This window comes from Ictidomys tridecemlineatus, chromosome 5, assembly GCF_052094955.1.
Source record: "Ictidomys tridecemlineatus isolate mIctTri1 chromosome 5, mIctTri1.hap1, whole genome shotgun sequence".
NCBI classification, from domain to species: Eukaryota; Metazoa; Chordata; class Mammalia; order Rodentia; family Sciuridae; genus Ictidomys; species Ictidomys tridecemlineatus.
Genome location: NC_135481.1, coordinates 195,152,113 through 195,171,455, shown reverse-complemented (window position 1 = coordinate 195,171,455; position 19,343 = coordinate 195,152,113). Strand labels below are relative to the sequence as shown.

At 51.2% G+C, this 19,343-nt stretch overlaps 2 protein-coding genes across 13 annotated transcripts in view; one reads left to right on the top strand and one right to left on the bottom strand.

The window, feature by feature from the left end:
- Positions 1-3,578, top strand: part of Ncoa3 (nuclear receptor coactivator 3) — a 124,561-nt gene extending 120,983 nt beyond the window's left edge. For 7 of the 8 annotated variants that reach the window (XM_078051977.1, XM_078051982.1, XM_078051981.1 and 4 more), the window contains one exon: positions 110-3,578. In XM_078051977.1, coding sequence (XP_077908103.1) covers positions 110-121 — 12 coding nt within the window. In that variant the 3' untranslated portion in view covers positions 122-3,578. The remainder of the gene's footprint in view (positions 1-109) is intronic. The other variant, XR_013439859.1, reaches the window with a different exon arrangement.
- An 811-nt stretch (positions 3,579-4,389) lies between these two features.
- Positions 4,390-19,343, bottom strand: part of Sulf2 (sulfatase 2) — an 81,822-nt gene continuing 66,868 nt past the window's right edge. For all 5 annotated transcript variants that reach the window (XM_078051985.1, XM_013358650.4, XM_078051984.1 and 2 more), the window contains exons 8-21: positions 18,592-18,720; positions 17,373-17,429; positions 17,011-17,140; positions 15,879-16,077; positions 10,967-11,198; positions 10,773-10,869; positions 10,055-10,149; positions 9,215-9,274; positions 8,622-8,791; positions 8,250-8,392; positions 7,044-7,167; positions 6,372-6,405; positions 6,084-6,137; positions 4,390-5,064 (exon numbers count right to left, since the gene is read on the bottom strand). In XM_078051985.1, the coding sequence (XP_077908111.1) occupies positions 5,034-5,064; positions 6,084-6,137; positions 6,372-6,405; positions 7,044-7,167; positions 8,250-8,392; positions 8,622-8,791; positions 9,215-9,274; positions 10,055-10,149; positions 10,773-10,869; positions 10,967-11,198; positions 15,879-16,077; positions 17,011-17,140; positions 17,373-17,429; positions 18,592-18,720 (1,555 nt within the window). In that variant the 3' untranslated portion in view covers positions 4,390-5,033. The remainder of the gene's footprint in view (positions 5,065-6,083; positions 6,138-6,371; positions 6,406-7,043; positions 7,168-8,249; positions 8,393-8,621; positions 8,792-9,214; positions 9,275-10,054; positions 10,150-10,772; positions 10,870-10,966; positions 11,199-15,878; positions 16,078-17,010; positions 17,141-17,372; positions 17,430-18,591; positions 18,721-19,343) is intronic.

The window sequence follows — 19,343 nt, the reverse complement described above, 5'->3', positions numbered from 1 at the left end:
CTGAACCTGTCAGTCAGAGCCACATGACAAGCCCTGAGTGTAAATATAGGTCTTTCTCATGTTTTGTTGAGCAGATGTTTTACTCATGTTTCCTTCTGGTTGCTGACAGAAATATTGCTGATGTCTCCAAACCTGGACCTCTGAGGAAATCACTGTACAAATGACACTGCACTAGGATAATCCGGAGGTAAAGAATCATTGTCCAGGTGTCCAGCTTTGAAGCAAGGACCAGCTTTGATCTCCGCAGGGCTATTCCAAGTGATGTTACTTGGGCAGGACTGGATCTGAAGCTGAAGTGCGACATCTACCTGTCCCTCCCCCGCTCCCCCACTTCTGTATATCATGGTATTCAAAACAAATGTTTTTAGCATTCTGCCTCCTAGGGATGTGAATCTGGAGATATGGAGTGTTTATTACAGAACTCCTGTGTCACTTCCTTCTGCCTTGCTAGCCAGTCTTTCAAATAGATGTAAGTGGACCAGAGAGCATTGGAGAAACCAGGGACCACCAGAACACCTGTTTTTTTTTTTTTTTAATGGCAGTATTGGACAAAGCATAGTCCCAGTTATTAAGTGTTTTTGTCACCACCAAGCAGTTTTGTGTTGACCCTTTGTCCAGTGGAGTTGTCATTTGAATCCTTGTCCTTTACTGATGGTGTTGAGTTGCTCTGTCCCTTTTATTGTCCTAGGCCTTTTCCTGATGAAGATGTTCATTTGGCCCTAATGTACTGTAACACTTCACCTCCAGGATTTGTCGTGTATGATAAATGGCTGTGCAGAAGGGAACATGAGCTGACAGTATTTAATTGCAGCAGTGGCAAATTTTTCATATGCTAACGTGCAGCTGAGTGCACTTTATTGAAAAAGTAATGGATAAATGCAATATTCCTGAGGTCTTGAGGAATGAGGAGCCACATTCCTGGTTTTGTCCACACTATTCTATTGGACAAGAACTATGATTTATTTTTTTTTAAAGTGCTGGTGTCACCCTTTGCCTATATGGTAGAGCAATAATGCGTTTTGAAAATAAACTTCTGAAAACCCAAGGCCAGGTACTGCATTCTGAATCAGAATTTTGCAGTGTTTCTGTGAATAAGTTTTTTTTTTTTGTAAATATGACCTTTAAGATATTGTATTATGTAAAATATGTATATACCTTTTTTTTGTAGGTCACAACAACTCATTTTTACAGAGTTCGTGAAGCTGAATATTTAACATTGTTGATTTTAGTAAACTCTGTGGTGAGGCTACAAACAGCAGAGACACCTGTCTCGTGGCCTGAGGAGGAGCAGTGGTCCACGGCTCTTCCTCCCGCCGGCATTAGTCACCTCATTTTTTTTTTTTTTCAATCTCTTAATCTAAATGCTTTTTAAAGAGATCATTTGTTTAGATGTAATCATTTAAAAAAATTTTTTTTAAGCTCCTCTACCAGAGAACTAAGCACTTTCTTTTTGGGGAAAGAATAGATATGGGAAAATAAACTTAAAATATCAGCAATTAAAAATTAAGCAATTTGATTTAAAAAGAATCTTTTGGATTTTAAGCAGACCATAAATGAACAATAATTCCTCCCTTCCTTTTTTCATGTAAACTGTATATGCTGCCTTTTCATCCATTTTAGGAGTGCTCTAAGAATTTGATTGCTGGGACTTGAATCCCACACTGTCACCACAGGAGTCAAATCCTTGGTGTGTGGTTTCTGGTGCCTGCTCAGCTGTGTCTGGTCATTCTGCTGCTATGTGTGGTGTTCTCACGGCTTCCCTGAAAGTTAGGACAGTGTCGTGGTTGTTTCTTCAGAACTTCAGTATCCATAATAGCCAGTTTTGCCGTGACTCGGAGCCAGTCTGAGCACTGCCCCCACACACCTGCCACTTTTCTCTCTCTGATACTGTTCTAATCATTTTGGAGTAGGAGAAAAATCAAGTTTAATTCTCATTATCTGGGTTACTTTTTTTTGGGTTCAAATAGTTGAATAAATTGGGTTTTGGGATATTTATGAATTTCAAATGTCTCTGCTAGCCTTGGTGTCATTTTCTAGCAATAACTAAGAGCCACTTGATTTTTTTTTTTAAACTTTCACATGATTAGCCAACCTTTTTCGATGTCTCTTAAGGTAAGATCATTTAATTTCTTTGACATACTTGAATAAGTGAAGCCCCATTTCCAGAAACTACCACTAGAGTGGGTTTTATATTTTCAACAGTGTGTAGACCATCATGAGCTTGCCTCTTACCTCCCCACCCCCCTGCGATAAAAATAAATCTCAGATTGTAAATCCATGAACTTCCACCTTATTGGCCCAGGCTTTTCAGATGACATCGTCTCCTGTGTGGAGCCAGAGCCACACCAAGTGAGTCTTTTTCAATCTAGTGGTTTTGGGTGTGTCTGAACTTTCCTCATTCAAATTGTATATATGGGGAGGACAGAATGGTGCTCCTACCTTTCTTGACTTTTAAAAATTGAAACAAAACTTTTTTTCAGTCCTGACTCTAGGCCGATGGAAGGCAGCAACACCCACTTTTTGTATGGGGAAAATAATGAGATTATAAGTTTTTATATTTTCTACTTATTGATTTTATTGGTGCAAACTCAAGATTTTGGTTTCCTTTTAATGGATGCAGTCTTTGAGATAATTTGTTTTTAACCTTTATTGTCCTTTTATCATTTTTGGATAATTCTTTTTGTATTCCTGCTGCCTACCTCTCTTAAACTCTCCCTTCAGCCCCCTCTTTTTAAACATAGGTATCTGTTGAGTAAACAGTATATCTTTTCATCTGCTTTTAGGATGTGGGGTATTTCCAGTACCTACTTTTTTGCTGAATCCAAAGATTATTATATAAATAAAAATATATTTTATGAAGATCAAAATGATATAAAGGAGATACATGTTTCTTCCTTTAGAAAATAGAAATTGCATTGTTAATGTTATGATGCCATTTTTCTAAATTGTGCATCTGGATTGAAAGGTGTAAATATCAACAATCTTAGTTTATCAGTGTTGAATATCTAAGGTGGGTTGGGGGTACACAAGGGAGTTGTGTACTGCGCAAGATGAGAGTTGGCTGGTGTCCTAGAAGTTCTTTGAACCAGAGGTAGATGCAGCTGGAAGTAGATAGCATGAATCTGTGAACAGCTGCCCACATGCCTTCCCAGGTCTCTTCATTTGCAGAAGCCATGAGTTATGTTCCCAAGGAGAAAATGCACAGGAGCGAGAGCTCTAGGACAGATGAGGTTTTACCCCTGCAGCAGAGGAATTTGGGTTGTTTTCAACTCCAAGGCATACTATTTGCAAACAGGCAGGGTGTTTTCTTTTTCTTCCCTTCTTTCTTTTTCTTTCCAGTGTATGGAGTTTTGAAGAAGATGGAAATGTCATTCTGAGAGCAATATTGAAATTCTCAGGAATTGACCAAACAGTGTTGAGAATGAATTTGGTTTCAGTCAAGTTTACATTAAGTCATTCTTCACATTGCAAAGCATCTAACTACATGGGAATACTCATGAAATGGGGTGGTGAGCTGTGACTGCTTTGCTGACAGTTTTGGATGTTCTTGTAAATAAAGGTTTCTATTTAAAACCAGAGCCTAAGAGCATGTTTCCTCCACTCATCACTGTTGGATTAATGGTATAAGGGATGCTTGAGGAAGCCTTTTTTCAAATCAAATAATGGTAGCAGTTTTTGTGAAGTTTACTAGTGTTTTGTTTTTTAAATTTATTTTTTAGTTGTAGTTGGACACAATACCTTTGTTTTTATGTGGTAGAGCACTGTTTTGTTAGGGGGCCTGTTGGGGGCGTTGAAAGGCTTGGAACTGCTTTTACAGACTGTGAGTGCTTAGAGATCATCTGTTAAGAGAGAGATGGGTTGGTTTGATGGGGTTCCTCCTCCTGTTATAGAATTCTGACAACCACTGATAGCAGGTTATGCTACCTGGCACACAAAAAAGGGTTTTCGAAGTGAACTGCTGTCCTGTAGCTGGTGTAATGTGAGGCTTACCTGTGAGGTCCCTTCAAGAATGGTACATTTTTGTTCATGACTATCCCTTTAACTTCAAGGCATCTCCATCCAAAAGGATGTTGGCTGGTAGTGAAAAAACAAAAAACAGGCACTGCAAAAAAAAAAAAAAAAAAAAAAAAAAACTCCCAAGAATAGCTTTTTACAAAAATGTCAATGGTTTCTTCATAGCAATGACTAGTCATTGACTAGGATTTTGAACATAGTAAGACAATACTTACACTACAAAATTTCTTACAAATACAGTGTCGTTAAAATCTGGGACATACATGAACTTCATTTCTTTTTAGTACCTTAAAAAATATCAGTTCTGGGATAGATATAACAAAGCAATTCTGGGCAGAATGGGCAGGAAGAGAAATGTCCACAACTGCAAGGGAGTTTTCTTTCACACTGGCCACAGAGCGTTTATTGACACCACCACTCTCGAAAATTGCGATTTCTTATTAGATTCCCCTAAACGTTCCCTTGTTGGTTACATGTGGAGAGTCACATATATACAATGAAGGCAGTTTCTTCAGAGGCAACCAGGGTTATCAAGCTAGGTAAATGTCACTTTTTTTGTGCTATTGACTCATTGTCAAACTCTGTGTGCTGCTTTCAGCATCTCTAAGTTGTCCCTGTCCTGCTGCTTAGTTTCTTTGTAATGAACTAAAAGAAAAAGAGGGTTTAAAACAGGGTTGTTTTTTCCCCTGTGATTTAAAAAAATTCCAGTGACTTTCACCCTTGGGGAAAATTTCCACGAAAATCTCTTGGTTCTTTTTTCCCTGTGAGACTCTCAGGGTTAGTGGTGACTTTTTGATATGAAAATGCATTTTGTGCAGCTGGTGAGGTATAATCCAAAGCAAAGCAGGGGCAAAGTGGACTTCCTGAAGTTCTCTGTTCCTGACGGTTATCCCCCAGAATTTGCCATGTTGACGGAAAGTAGGTGCTCTCAGGACTCCTGGCTCGCCACATGTTGTCTTTCAAGGCCTGTACGATCAGGCGAGGCCTCTTGGTTTTGGGAGGTCCATCTCTGTTGCTTCTTAACCTTCCCAGCCTTCCCACAGTTGTCCCCTGTAGAAAGAACAAAACTCTTTAGTTTTTGATAATCCTGCTGCTTAGATGCCTTAGCCAGGCCTACAGCTGAGTAAGCTTTGCTTCAAGGATGTGGCTGCTGAAAATGAGAATTTCTAGGTAACCCTGAGGTTACTTCTCTTTAAATTGTCCCAATTTTTAGTTGCTCCTTTATACACCCAGTAGCTGGCAAGGGTGGTGTTTAGGATATGCACAGAACAGTGGCTGAGGAGAACAAAATATAAATTCTGGAAGCCCCATATAAATGTTTAGCTGGCTCATTACTATTGTCCCAATGACACCACATCAGTTTATATGCATGAGTAGACCAGAGGTTGCAAATGGCAGCTCACTAGGTTTACCCATGTAGGAAAATTTGTTGCCTGTGTTTAAAATGAATTCACACACATCTGCATTTTTTGATTTCCGCAGTGAATTCTTTCAGACAAGCTATACCCCACTTGTGCACAGAACAAACTGGCTGCTCCCTTAGAGTGAGGTGAGCTTTCCAGGTTGCCAGCTTCTGTTGGCACTGGAAGGACAGTTCATAGGATGGAGGTTTTTTTTGTGTGTGTGTGGGTGCTGGGGATTGAACCCAAGGCCTTGTGCATGCAAGGCAAGCACTTTACCAACTGAGCTATATCCCTAGCCCCAAGGATGGAAACCATTCAATGAGGCCACCCTGTGGCTGACTGTGTACCACTTGGTGCTTTTGCAGCCACAGCCTTCAAGATGTCTGGCAACTGTATTATTTAAATGCGTCTCAACCTCGAAGTCATAGCTCAAGTTTACTAAGCACAGAGAGAACAGTGTACGGATAAGGTGTTAATCTAAAAACGAAGTTATTTACTTGTTATCTCACAGGAAAGACTGACATTACTGTTTCCCCTCCTCATGGGAATTGGGGGATGATGGAGGAGGGAGGTGATAATATCAAGCTGGCATGCACATAGAACAGCCTTGGCAAGAGGAAGCAAGTGAGAATCAGACCTCTACTTGTGAACTGTTCCTCAACTCACAGTGATTTGGAAGAAGGTCTCTTCATTTCTGGCCATTTTCGACGCTGAAACTGCCTATGTTTTCAAGTGTCAAAAAGAGAATGAGTGTTAACCATCACCAAGAAAGAAAGTCACCCCCAAAGAACTACACAAAGAAGGTCTCTGGTGAAACCTATCACCGGTGGGCGATTGAGGCTCCCAGCAGACCAAGAAAGGACACATTCTCCAGGTGCAATCTCACAGATGGGAGACTAGAAGGTGGGTCAACGTGGGGGAACTGTCCTCCAACTTAATAACAAAACAGAATACCTGTATTGCTCATAGCTTCCTCCATCTTTAAGTCCTAAATGAGCAAGAAAGGGACCAAAAAGGAAAAGATTGTTTAGGATAAAAATGGTATAAGCAATGACAAATTCTATAATTGTTTTCTACAGAAAAAAACAAAAAAACAAACAAAAAAAACAAACCAAAAAAAAAACTACCACCCAGAAAACCACCTTGGGCTTTTGTCTTGAGATCAAGATGCTGTGAACATTTTCTAGTGAGATGGAGTGGCCTGAATGATCAGGTGAACTTCCTTTAAATCTAGGTGGCCTTGCAGATGGCCTGTCAGTATCAGCTGCAGGGTGTTCCTTGCTTCAACACTGACCTTAGTCGTGGTGGGGTAGTAGGCAGACATGGGTGTGAGGGCCGCCAACCAAGGGCACTTGGTCAGTGGATAACTGAACAAAGGAGGAAAGAGAAAAGAGGGGATCGGGTGTTTCTGGTGTGGAGGGTCAAGGTGCTCATCTCCCTGGAAGCACAGTTCATCAGAAACTAACTACTGCTTGCCCTGGGTAGGAACTTTCTGTAACCTCCAGATGATAAGTCTCAAATTATATCACCCCAGTTCCTGGTGATTCTGGGTCACTCTTGGGGCAGACGTGAGTCCTTCCTGTGGTCACCCTGCTGTGTGTGGGCCCCACACTGGGCCCTACCTACCCAGGTCCATGTTCCGCGTCCTGGGGTTGCACTGCTTGGAACCTTTGCAGCTCCTCAGCTCCATGAGCTGCACGTGCAGCTGGTTGAGGATGTCTCTGTCCAGCGTGTTCACCGCGTTCATCAGCTGGTTGGGATCAAGGCAGATTGTCAGCAGGGAGTCCTGAGACCCCGTCTCCCATCCTCTTCTCCCTACTGGGGCACTTTTTCAGGCAGGTTGGGAGTACAAGGTGCTGTGTGGTGTCCTGATTGTTCCCGAGTTTGGAAGAGCTCGGTGGTGTTTTGACTTCCGTCCCCACCAGGTCTTCTCCTAGTGAGGACAGAAGCCATGCCTGTGTACTCAGTGCTGACCTCAAGAGCCTCGGGTCAGGAAGCTCCCTAAGTGGGAAAGAAGCCTTCCGAGCCTCGGCTTGGTCAGCAGCCTTTTGTCACAGTCCCTCAGTTCTTCTTGACCAGAAAATGGCCATCTGGTGAAAGGGTGGGTAGGTGACTGGGTCCTTGCCTAGTCTGGGACTACTAGTGGCCAGCTAACTTCTTGTCCTCTCCTGCCCCATGGGAGGTACCTGTCCGAGGAGAAAAGACTGTCAGCCTGGATGGCCACCCTAATAAATCAGTTGAGCTGCAGGTAATTAAAAATCGAGGTCAAGAAGTTATTTCAGGCTTTTCTTAAAAGGCTGCGGTTGGACAGTATGAAGGCCGCACCACACAGCAGCTCTGGAGCCAAGCTCCATGGTGCTCCCTGGCACCAGGGCTCAGGTGTTCCCGTTAATCGTCCCTCTGCTGCTCGTATTTGTCATGTGTGACTGGCTCACTTCAATCAGGTATCCGTCTAGGTGACTGAAAATACAAAGCTTGGAGCAGAACTCTCTTGCCGCAGCTAGTACAGCCATCTTAACGGTCCCTGTAGGCTGGGGTGTGCAGTGGGTGGCGGGACCCTGTAGCTTGGCAGCTCTAGGAGTCCTGTGAAGCCTCTTGGAAGTTGATATGTGCCTAAGCTAGAGGGAAGCAGCTCCATATGTCATGGATAAAAAATGATGGTGACAGAGACAGACGGGACATTGCGTCCCCAAGTTCTCAGTGGCCTCAGAACTCATTCTTCCTGTCTTAGGGACTCAGTGGCACTTGGAAGTTCGTCATAACCTCAGTGAGGGTCTAACTGGCAGTTCCTGTATACCCACACCTCGTTTCTGCAGCTGGTGGCGGCTGTACCTGGTAAGGGTCTGTGTTGAGGTCAAAGTACTCCAGGAAGCCCGTTGCAAATTCACAGAAGAGGAAGTTGTGGGTCTCATTGATCGTCCTCATGCACCAGTATGTGTTATTGTTGGCACTGGTGCAGGCGCAGAAGGGCCCCACTGCCAAGGAAGAGAGGGCATGCCTGAGCGCGCTGCAGTTGAGCTGCCGATGCCTGCCAAGGGACACCCCCCTCCTGGTCCCAACCGTTTTTCAGGTGCCACTTGACAGAACACCTGATTCTGAGACCTGCAGGGTCTGGCGGTGAAGCTCTCACAAAGCTTGAGGTAGGTGGGTCACCCGGCCCCCGCCTGCCTGTCCCTGTCCTGTGCCTGCCCCTGGCCTGCTCACGTGTCCAGAGAGGTGCGGTCTGCCAGTGCTGGTTGTCGTGGGTGAAGCACGTGAGGCCTGGCATGCTGCAAGTGTCGTTGTTCTGCAGTCGCTTGAGCAGCTTGCGGAGCTTCTTCTTGCGCTTCTGCTCCCGCAACAGCCACACCTTGTCCTTCTCCTGGAGACCCTTCCTGGGGGCATGTAGGCCACAGACACTTTGGGCTTCTGAGGGACCCGAGACCACAAGCCTCTGCTCTTCCTGTCTACCCCAGGGGTGGGACTAACCTTCTCCAACAGACACAGGTGGAGCCATCAGTGGCCCCAGGTCCCACCGCTGGTCCGAGGCAGAGCTGGGACCAGAACCCTGGGCTCCCCTCCTCCTGTAGCCTCCTTCAGCCCCCCAGGTGACCTGAGGAGGAGTCGGGAGGCTCCCCGGACTCCTGTTCACACCCAGTCCCTCCATCTATGTCCTGCCCCCCCCAGAGGTGGGGTTTCAGCAGTTTCACCTGGCCCCACAGGGGTACCTGGAGGCCTGCTCAGTGTGGAAGGGAGGCAGACACCCCCCCACCCAAGCCCGGGGGCAATGCCCCCTCCCTGCCTCGCCTGATGCTTACCTGAAAGGATGCAGGCTGGAGCCCTTGTGCTTGAGGCGGCCTCTCTGCTGCGCGTGGTAGCTGGAACAGACTCTGGCTTCAGAAGCCTGCAGGGACACCTGGGCTCCCAAAGGTCACTGCTGTTCCACCCTGGCCCTTGCCCTGGGATGGTGGCAGGAAGCTACTAGCTGTCCTGTGGCTGGTGGCTCCCTCCCTCCCTGCCTGTTATTCCACACGTGGCCCCGGGGCCCCCGGTTGATGGCCTTGGGCTGAGCTGGGGTGTGCATGGTCCAGCCAAGACTCAGAGCCAGGCTTGGCTGAAGGTGGTGGCAGCCTTGGCCTCTGGAGGCTGGTTCCCCCCACCTCATGCCCCCCCACCTCATGCCTGGTGGGGGCTGACACAGGGGACCTGTGACTGTTAAGTCTTCCTGGAAGGCAGCAGAGATGGTGTAGCCATGCTGTCCCGTGCAGCAGCCACTGGCCTCATGGGGCTACTTCATTTCAAATTAGGTAAATTAAAAAGTTCCAGCACCTTTCAAGATCTCAGGAGCCTAGAAAGCTTGTTTCCCTGGGCCAGGGCTCCTGGGCAGGACCTTGAGCCTCAAGGGTGACTTCCAGAGTAGCCGGTCACTCCTGTCTTCCCTAGAGCCAGCTCCACATGGCAAGTACCTGCCTCTTGCTAACATTACATAAACTGGGCTTCAGGCTGCCCCCTACCCCGTGGGGGTGGCTTCCTGTGCCCAGTTGGCTGAAAATGGAGCTGTGAATTATTACTGCCACCCCCCCACTTTGCGAGGCAAAGACAGGTGGGGAGGATAATAGGTGGGGAAAAGTGAAAGGGGGCCTTTGCTACCACCTCACCTGATTTTGTGGCAGTCGCATTCTTCTGGGCGCTTTTTCTTCAGATGGCCTCGGACTTCCCTCAGGTTCTTAATTTTGTTCTGCAGGGTTTCGATCTGAGGGAGGGAGCAGGAAAGGTGGGCTAGGGGAGAAAGGGGGTCGTGACCTGGCCCCTCGGCTGCCCCAGCCCCGCCTTCCTGCCTGTGTCCTGGGCTGCATGGCATAGCTGCACCTGCATTTGTGGGTGCCAAGGGAGTCTCCCCCCTTGGCCAGGCTCTAGTGAGGGGCTGCGAGTCTTTTTTTTTTTTTTTTTTTTTTTTTTGTGGTGCTGGGGATTGAATCCAGGGCCTGGTGCACGCGAAGCAGCGAGTCATTTTTAAGCCCGTGAACTCTGCGTGGTGGCACACTCCAATAATCCTAGTGGCTCTGGAGGCTGAGGCAGGAGGATTTTGAGGACAAAGCCAGCCTCAGCAACTTAGTGAGACCCTGTCTCTAAATTCAAAACTAGCAGCATGGATGGCTTGTCACTCAGAGGGCGTCTGGGCTCAGCCACCTCTGCAAGGAGCTTGTCTGCAGGTGCCGGGACTGATGCCCCTGCCCTGGGTGGTGGATTCTGTGGGGATCTCTCTTGCCTCTCCCCTGGCCTCTCCGCACCCCCAGCCCTGGCCCTGCTGAGGTCCCCCTCAGGCTACCAAGCCATGGTGCCTGAGGAGACACCCCTGACCCTTGGTTTGCTCACCTCGTGGTCTATGTGCAGCTTGTGGTCTTTCCAGGCCTGCAGGGACTTGTACAGGTCCAGGTCACACTGGACTGTGTCATTCTCTAGGATGTAGCACCTGCTCAAGAGAAGGGGTCACGTGTAGCCCTGAGGGGTAGAAGGGGATCAGCCCAGGGGCCCATCTTGCCCCCTCACCCCACCTGTCGGACGCTCACCGATGGGTCACTTTGATGGGGTTGGGAGCTGAGAAGTCAGGAAGGCCTCCAGTGCCACTGAAGCCCCCACTGTCCTTGTCCTCTGGGTCCTCAGGGGCTCCTGGCCAGTGCCGCTTGGTAAGGTTGCGGGGCTGGGGGGCCGCGTCCTTCAGGCCTACATGGTACACCTCGCCATCCACCTCAATGGCCACGGAGCGGATGGAGCGGTTACGGGTATAGCTAGCTTTGTACTCTGTGGGGGGTCAAGGGGGTGACTGGATTAAGGAGGCTGGGAAAGACTGGCCAGGCCCCCTGGGCAGCAGTTCCTCCATCAAGATAGGGCTGGGGTGAGGCTGGCGGCTCCTGAAACCTAGCCTGGAAGCAGGTCCTGAGTCCCAAGCCCTAGGGCTAAGAAGGGCCTGACCTGGGGAAACTTCAAGAGCTATGCAGGGACAGACATGGAGGGGGACAGCCACGGCAAGGAGGGTTAGTTCGCAGTAGGAGGAGTCCTGATTCCTGTCCTGATGAATGTCACCAGCATTATGCCAAGTGGAAGAGGCCAGACACAAAGGTCTCTGTTACTAATCTTTAAAGGCAGAAAGACTACGGGGAGAGAGTGTGAGGCAGTGCCTGCTTTGTAGGTGTGGCATTTCCTTTTGGGGTGATGAGTGATGAAAATGTTTTGGAACTTGTTAGAAGTGGTACAACACTGTATAAAAACGCTTCTAAACTGGGGCTGGGGCTCAGAGGCAGAGAGCTGGCCTAGTACATGTGAGGCGCTGGGTTTGAGCCTCAGCACCACATAAAAATAAATAAATAAATAAAATAAGGGTATTGTGTCCAAGTACAATTTTAAAAAAATGCATCCAAACTACAAAAAAGTATGACTTTTTTTTGTGAAACTTTGCTTCAGAGGGTGCTGTGGTGCACACCTATAATCCAAGTGGCTCTGGAGGCTGAGGCAGGAGGATTGCAAATTCAAAGCCAGCCTCAGCAAAAACGAGGTGCTTAGCAAGTGAGACCCTGTCTCTAAATAAAATACAAAATAGGGCTGGAGGCGTGGCTCAGTGGTCAAGTGCCCCTGAGTTCAATCCCTGGTACCAAAAAAAAAAAAAAAAAAAAGTGAAGCCTGTGGTGGCCCTCAGCTTGAGTCACTCTTGCCCACCAGCAGTGACCTAGGTGTCCTCCAGGGCAGAGCACTTTTTCGCGAGGTAAAAACCATGGGCAGGTAGGTCGCATCAGACCCTGGACATCTTGGATCTTTCATATGATTTGTTTAAAACAAGTTTGATCAAGTTGCTGACAAAGGAAAAAAAATGTAGTAGTGAAGGTCAGGCAGGAGTCCGCACTTGTAGCTTCTGAAATGGAAAACGGCCCCCAGTCCTGAAGGGTGGAACGGGCAGAGCCTTGGGGGTGGGGCAGCATGTTCTGCCCCCAGCTGCAGCCCCAGGGCTCCCTTCTCAAGCCGCCCCTCCTGAAGTGCCTAAGCCCTCTCCAAAAGGTGCACTGTTCTTGAAAAGAAGGGAACGAACTAGGTATGGCCCAAATGACCACTAGATGGCGACAAAGGCACACAGGCTGGAGTGGACAGAGGTGGCACTGGAGAGCCAGGGAGGAAGGGTTTCTCTTCCCACCTGGCGGCAGCCTCAGGCCTGGCCTGCTGCTCCGACCTGGGACAGGCTCACCAGTGCCAAAGGATCCACAGGGTCCCTGAGAGCCTAATCCTCTTCCCCAAGGCCTGGGTCCTCGTCTGGCCCCGGGGCAGCTGTCTCCTTTTGTCCCTGGCGCGACCCTCCCCTAGTGCACAGCGCTGAGCTCCGAGGCCATCCCTGACTTCCTGTGTTCCTTCATCGCACCTGTCTCAGGAGTTAGCTGCTCTGGATCTTTCTCCCGTCTGTCTCCCAGATTTAAGCCCAGGGGTCCCTGAACCACCAGCGTGGCCCTGGACCTGTTGTCGTGAACATGACTTCATTAGAAAATAGCTGCTCCCTGCAATGACAGAGCCGACCAACTGAGATGGGGACAGTAGGCCGTGAGTGACCCTCAGCTCTCTGTAGAGGGTTCCCGTTGGGAAAGATCCTTCCCCAGCACAGAAGCCACACCCTCTGCCCACCTCACCACTTTTGCTGACTTGGTTTCTGGGCCCCAGAGGCACCTTCTTGGTACACAGGGTGGGATGGGACCTCATAAGCCCTCGGCCGGGACCTTTGGCTCAAGTGCTGAGTCACTTCACTTCCAGGCAGCTAGGTTCTCATAGGGTGTCACAGGTTGAGGAGGGTGGCATGGAGCAGTGCTGGCAAATTCTCCAGTACCGTGTGAACTGGCATCGACAGCTGCTAGGGGTTGGGGACTTGACAGTTGTCATATCCTTGCCCAAAGTCAAAACCATGCTCACCCCCACCCCCAGGCCACACCTCTCTGTGGCTGACCCACCAAGATCTTTCTGACCACAGGACTTCTGTACTTCGCCTTCCCCTTACCTACAGGGCTTGCTCTGTGCTCATTTGAATGTCAGCCGGCCACCTTTTGTGGACCTGCTACCACATTCCACCTGGTCACTCTGCAGCTGCTGGCTCTGCCTGGCCTCCCCATACCCTAGCTGCAATCCTGCTGGGCCAGGGCTCCTCAACCTTGGCACTGTTGACTGCTGGGTGGACCGTCCTAGGTGGTTAGGCACATCCCAGGCCTCTATTCCTAGGTGCTCCCAACTGTCCCTAGGCATTACCAAGTGTCTCCTGGGGGGACTGGTTGCCTCCAGTTGAGCCTGCTCTATGCTGGCTGCTCAGAGAGGAGAGACAGAGTGTCTTGTTGGCAGACCCTTCAGAGGCGCTGGAGTATATCTTTCCCATCCATCAGAAGGGGAGCTCACCCCGTGCTGTTCCCCGGCCCCCAGGTGAGGACTCAGTACACCATGGCTGAGCCAAGTCTCAGCTATTGAGTTGCATTTTTCTTTCCTGCACTAATAGACAGGGCTGGGGGAGCCTAATTGAGCTGTGAGTTCTTGCATTATTCGGGGATTATTGTTGACTGTGTCATGTCCTGAAGCCATTGGATGCTTTGGATGCTGCATAATTGAATCCGGAAGCCAGTCATACTCAGTTGAAAAACAAAATAGCTTAGCAGTTACTCATCGGCTTGTGAGGGTATAGACCTGGAGACGTTACTGGGCAGCCTCGAGGCAGGAGCAGTCCGATGGAGACAGCTGTCTGCTGCATGAGGGAGGCGTGCGCTGCGGGGAGGGGGGGCGCCATCCAGGGAGCCTGGGAGGTGGCCGCTGTGCCTGCCTCTGGACCCGCGTCTTTAAGTGGGCTACTGAGCAGTATCCTAGCCTTAAGAAGGGATTTCCGACAACACTGCCATGTGGACAGCCCTTGAGGGCATCATGTCAAGTGACAAAAAGCCAGTCACAAAAAGGCTAATACCTTATAATTCTACTTCTGTTAGGTCCCCAGACAGTCAGACACACAGAGGAAAGGCAGCAGAAGGGTGGCTGCTGGGGACGGGCACAGAGTTTAGTTTTCCAAAAGAACAAGCCCTGGAGCGGGTTGTGCGAAGTGGGGATGCACTTGACCGTGTTCCAACACGCACTACTGAACACGCCTGTTTAAATGTCTAAGATGGTGAACTTTATGAGTATTTTGCTACAATTCATAACAAACAGAGCCAAATCTCTAGGCTTTGGCTGTCTCTGGGTCAGGGGGACCAGAGAAGTGGGCTGCAGGGCGACTGCCCCACTCTGGAGGGGGACACGACTAGCCAGCTGACCAGGCCCTGGGAGCCCGAGAGTTGCTTTCAAAGCACGGTTTCATCCCCCTTGAAGGGCAGGCGGGATCTTCCTCTTGTTTTATGAGGGGGACTGAGCTGCCCTTCACTTGCCCTGGGTTCCCGCCTCATTATTCCCAATACTTATGTCCCAGTGAAGTCACCGCAAACATTGGATTAGCAAAAACGGAACCCTGTCCCGAGGAAGCCCAGGGTCAGGCTCCTGTGAGCCTCTGGGTGGTATCTTCATTAAGTGACCAATACAGAACCCGGCTGGCCTGTGCGTCACTGTGAAGACCCCTCGTTCCACATGGGCTGCTGGTCCACGGGCAACTCAGGCCCCACGCTACAGCTCCCGCCTGAGGGACGCCCCTCTGACCCCACATTCCCTCCATGAGACGGGCTTCTTGCTCTCAGCGAGCCCAGCCAGCACCTCAGCAGAGACCTCGGACATTTAAACTGCAGTTGCCCCCAACGCCTGGCAGTAAAAAGGACACTCATCTGTCCACCAGGCAGCAGGGAGTGTTTCAGGGGTTCCCAGCCTCTGCTGGGGCCATGGGTCATGCAACGCAAGACGTCCGCATTTCAAGGTCAAGAATGACCTTGAAAGTGCCTTGAGGTGGATTTTGGAGCTACGGGCGCATTTGAGGGCGTGTGAGTTTGCACATGTGGACTCTGAATGGTGAGCATCGGCTTCTTAGCCTGTCCTGTGGCTGCCCCTCAGATCCCATCCAGAACACGGTCCCTTCCTCTCTGGACACCATGGCCCAGCCCTCTCCACCCTGGCTGCCAACGGGTCTGCCAGGCTCTGCTTCTCTTGCCTCCTGGCAGCCAACTGAAGTGGCAGCTGGAGGGACCCTTGGAAAACACAAATCTGATCTGTCCCCTCTGCCCAGAACCCTCAGGAACAGAGGCTCTGGCCTTCAGTACTGGTGAGGAGCCCCACCTCAGTGCTCTCTACTGCCCTCTGGCCTGGGCTTCCTCTCTGTGCCCGGCTCTTCCTGGCACCTCTCATGCCGTGCAGGGGTCCTGTGGCTGCTCTGCCCACTCGGATGGGCAGCTCATGAGGGGTTTGGCTGTGCCCTGGACTCCTAGCATGACACCTGGCTCGGAGCCAAAGTACTGGCTCCCCAGGACTCTCCCGCCCCCTCCCGCCGGGACCCACACTTACTCTTCTTGAAGAGCTTTTTCCTTCGTCCTGCCAGGCTCAGCTTGTAGTCCCTGCTGTCACAGGTGCAGGCCTCGCCGCCCTGCCCGTAGTACTTAGGGACCAGGTTGGAGAGGGCTCTGCCGCTGCCACCAGGCCGCACCGGGCCCTTGCACTTGTGTAGCTTCAGCTTCCCCGAGGCGTCCTCCACACACTGCCATTTCTGCAGACACAGCAGGGCCTCAGGTGCAGGGCCTGGGCCCCAGGCTCACCAAAGGCACCTTTCCACATGGTTCGGCTGCCTCGGGGGGCTCCCTCTCCCTCCCGTGTCCAGAGGTTCCCAGGTCTCCCCTGCCTCCTGCAGGGCCTGTGCCATGGCCGCAGGTCCCATCAGCCAGAGCTGCTGCAGCCTCCACTCCCTGCCTCCCCACTCCTCAGAACCGCGCTCACCTGGCGGCTACAGCTTTCTTTTTAAAGGGCAAGTTGGAGCGCGTCACTCTCCTACTTAAAGTCTCCCCAGAGCCCTGCCGCCTTTCCAGGAAGGTGCCAGCTCCCCATCCTGCATGGTCTGGCAGCTGCCCCTCCCCCTCCCGCCCTCCTGGGGTCTGGGCTGCTGTTCCCCAGCTCTTCAGGCCTCTGCCTGGGGTCACTCCTCTGAGGCTTCAGAGTCCACCTCGGCCTCCTCAGCCTTGAAAAAATCCCAGTTTAGGCTCCCTGGAAATCAGCTGTGTTTGCTCTTTCTGAATACGACTAGTTTCTTAATATTTCTCTTGTGTTTAATTCAAGTTTTTAACCTTAATTTTTTAAAAAAGGCTATTTCCTATGGCTCCTATAAATGGAAACCCAGCCACAAAGAGGACACCATAAAAGTGAACACCGTGAAAGGGAGCTGTTTAATCCCCTGGCTGCCTGCTGGGACCTTTGTGCAAATGGCCTTGGCAAGGACCCAGGGGTCACCATTCTTCTGACATGGGTCAGAGCTGCCTGGACAGGGGCTGCCTTCTGCAGGCTCCAGTGTACCACTCGACAGGACTGGGGATTGCAGCACCAGGAGACCACACTTTGGGGGCTGGCCTCGCCGGCCCAGAGGCCCACGCAGGCGCAGGCTGCAGCCCAGGCTGCGGCCGGGCAGGACAGGGGCGGCCTGGCTGCTCACCTGCCCCAGCTGCTCACAGGCCGTCTGGTACTCGGCGCGCTGACACAGGTCCTTCACGCGCTGATACTTGGGCAGGAAGTTCTCCTCCTGGGCATCCACCTTGCCGCTTTCCCTCTTGTGCAGCAGTTTCCTGTGGGGGACATGGGCCTGGCTTCAGCTCTGGGTCACCTTTGTCATGGAGGATGTGGGACCTGCTGACCAGAGCTGCTAATTTTTAAAAGACTTAAGAAATTGGAACTATAAGAAACGTCCCAGTTGGCACGAGTTGACCATAAATTAACAAACGCCCTCCTCCCTCCTGGCCCGGCTGTGAGGTGTGGGTGGAGGAGCCTGCTGGTCCCCCTCCCAGCCCCAGCACTCACCCCCTCTCCACCAGGAAGGAGTCCCGCCAGACCCTCATCTTCTTTTTCAAGTGAAACCTGGAAAAAGAGCACTCTCCAGCTTCTTACCAGCGGGACCTCCCATGCCCTCCCATTCCCCAGGGCAGGGGAGGTGGCTTGAGGCCAGCCTTGTCCACAGTCAGTCCAGACCCCAGGCTGGACAGGGCAAATGGCCCAGCTGGCCCGGATCCTCCTCTGGGCAGAGCCGCTCCTTCTCCATGATGGGCTGGTCAGAGTCCCACTCAGCCCGGGATGCCCTCACGTTCCAGGAGTGCAGCTCCCCCATGCCAGGAGGACGGCTCTCTAGGGGGCTCTGGACAGCAGGCTAATCACGTTGTCTGGGGAGGGGGTTTCTTTGCTCCACTTGAGATGGGTCTTTTCCATTCCTAGGTGGGTACACTGAGGCCCAGAGACGATGTTTCCCCCGGCAACTTGACCCCTAGGTGTCTTGGCTTGCCAGTGTCCCCGCCCTCCAGGCATGACCACCTTATACAGCCGCTTCGGCTCCCCGTCAGAGGGAGGAGGCTAAGTGGAAGTGGTCCCCTCAGGGCAGCAGAGGACAATGTCCCTCAGGACTGGACCCAGTGGGAGGTCACTGAGGAAGCCCAAGGTGAAATAAAGCCTCCAGGCCAGTAACGTGCTGGTAGTTCCAGGACTGGCCACTAGATGTCGCCCTTGCTCTCCTCTGTCCCTGCCCTGATTCGCCCACCATTGCCATTCCCTTAAGTCTCCCAGGACACCTAGGAACATGTCCTCTGGCACTATCTGTCATTAAGCCACAGAGCACGGCCAGGAGGAGCCTGCATTCCAGGAGTTGCATCCAGACTTGCTGACAAGCCAACTCAACTTCCCTGGGCTTCAAATTCCCAGAGGGTACGATGGGGATGCCGCCTCGCTGGGTAACTGGAGGACCAAAATGATATAATGCCCTGCAGAGAACTTAGAGGAGGCCTGGTAGGCAACAGTCCCTCAATTAGAGCTCACTCTTGTGATGTTTAATTTGTTTAATTTTAGTTCTGGGAGGGTCCTGAGCTCCAGATGGGAAGATGGGATCCTGGAGAGGGATATCCTGTCCCTTAGCAGGTCAGTGGTCAGCATGGAGGGACTCCGGCTCCTGACTCTTGGGAGATGCCCCCAGCCCATGTGATTGGGCCCTGAGCCCATACAGGCTGGGGAGCCCAGCACCCCTTCCCCTCCTCACCGATTCACTGGCCGCTCTGTGTCCAGCAACTTGAGGATGGACTTCCCATCCATGTCCGTGGGGATGTCCAGGCCAGCGATATCCAGGATGGTGGGGGCCAGGTCAATGTTGAGGACAATGTGAGGGTTCCTGGGGGAAAGGGAGAGTGGGGACTCACCACTGGTCACTGGTACCTGCCTCACTTGGAACAGGGGCAGGGGGTAGGGTTTGAGGGGTTTGTGCTGCTTTAACTCCAGCATCTCCCCAGATTCAGTGCCCCCCATTTCCCTTCAGAGCTTCCTGATGCAGCAGAGCGCTGTGGGCTGGCAGCCCGCCTCCCGCAGGAACGCCTCCCACCCCTCCCCTCTCACTTTAGGAGCCACCCCAAAGCCAGGGTCCTGCCCTGGGCCTCCAGGCAGAGGCCAAGCCAACCCCACTTTACCAACCCCACCTCCGAGCCCAGCCGAGTCCTTGCTGTTCCCCTCTAGAACCTTCTTCCTCCCCGCCCCCCCCACCCTGTAGGTCTTGGCTCAACTATTACTAAGGAGGCCTGTGACAGACCCCAACTGCCCCCAGGGCACAACCCTGGGCTCCATCTTAGCCACTGGCCACTTGAGTGTGGCCCAGTCTGGACTTGCTGCTAACCAGCGGTGGGACCCGGCTGTCACCCTGGTGGTTAGGTGCGGGTCTTCAATTCTGTCTAGCCATCTTGCTCCGTCTCCCGCTCGCCCCATGCTTGCTTTGAAGAAGCAAAGATGTCATAATTCTGCCCC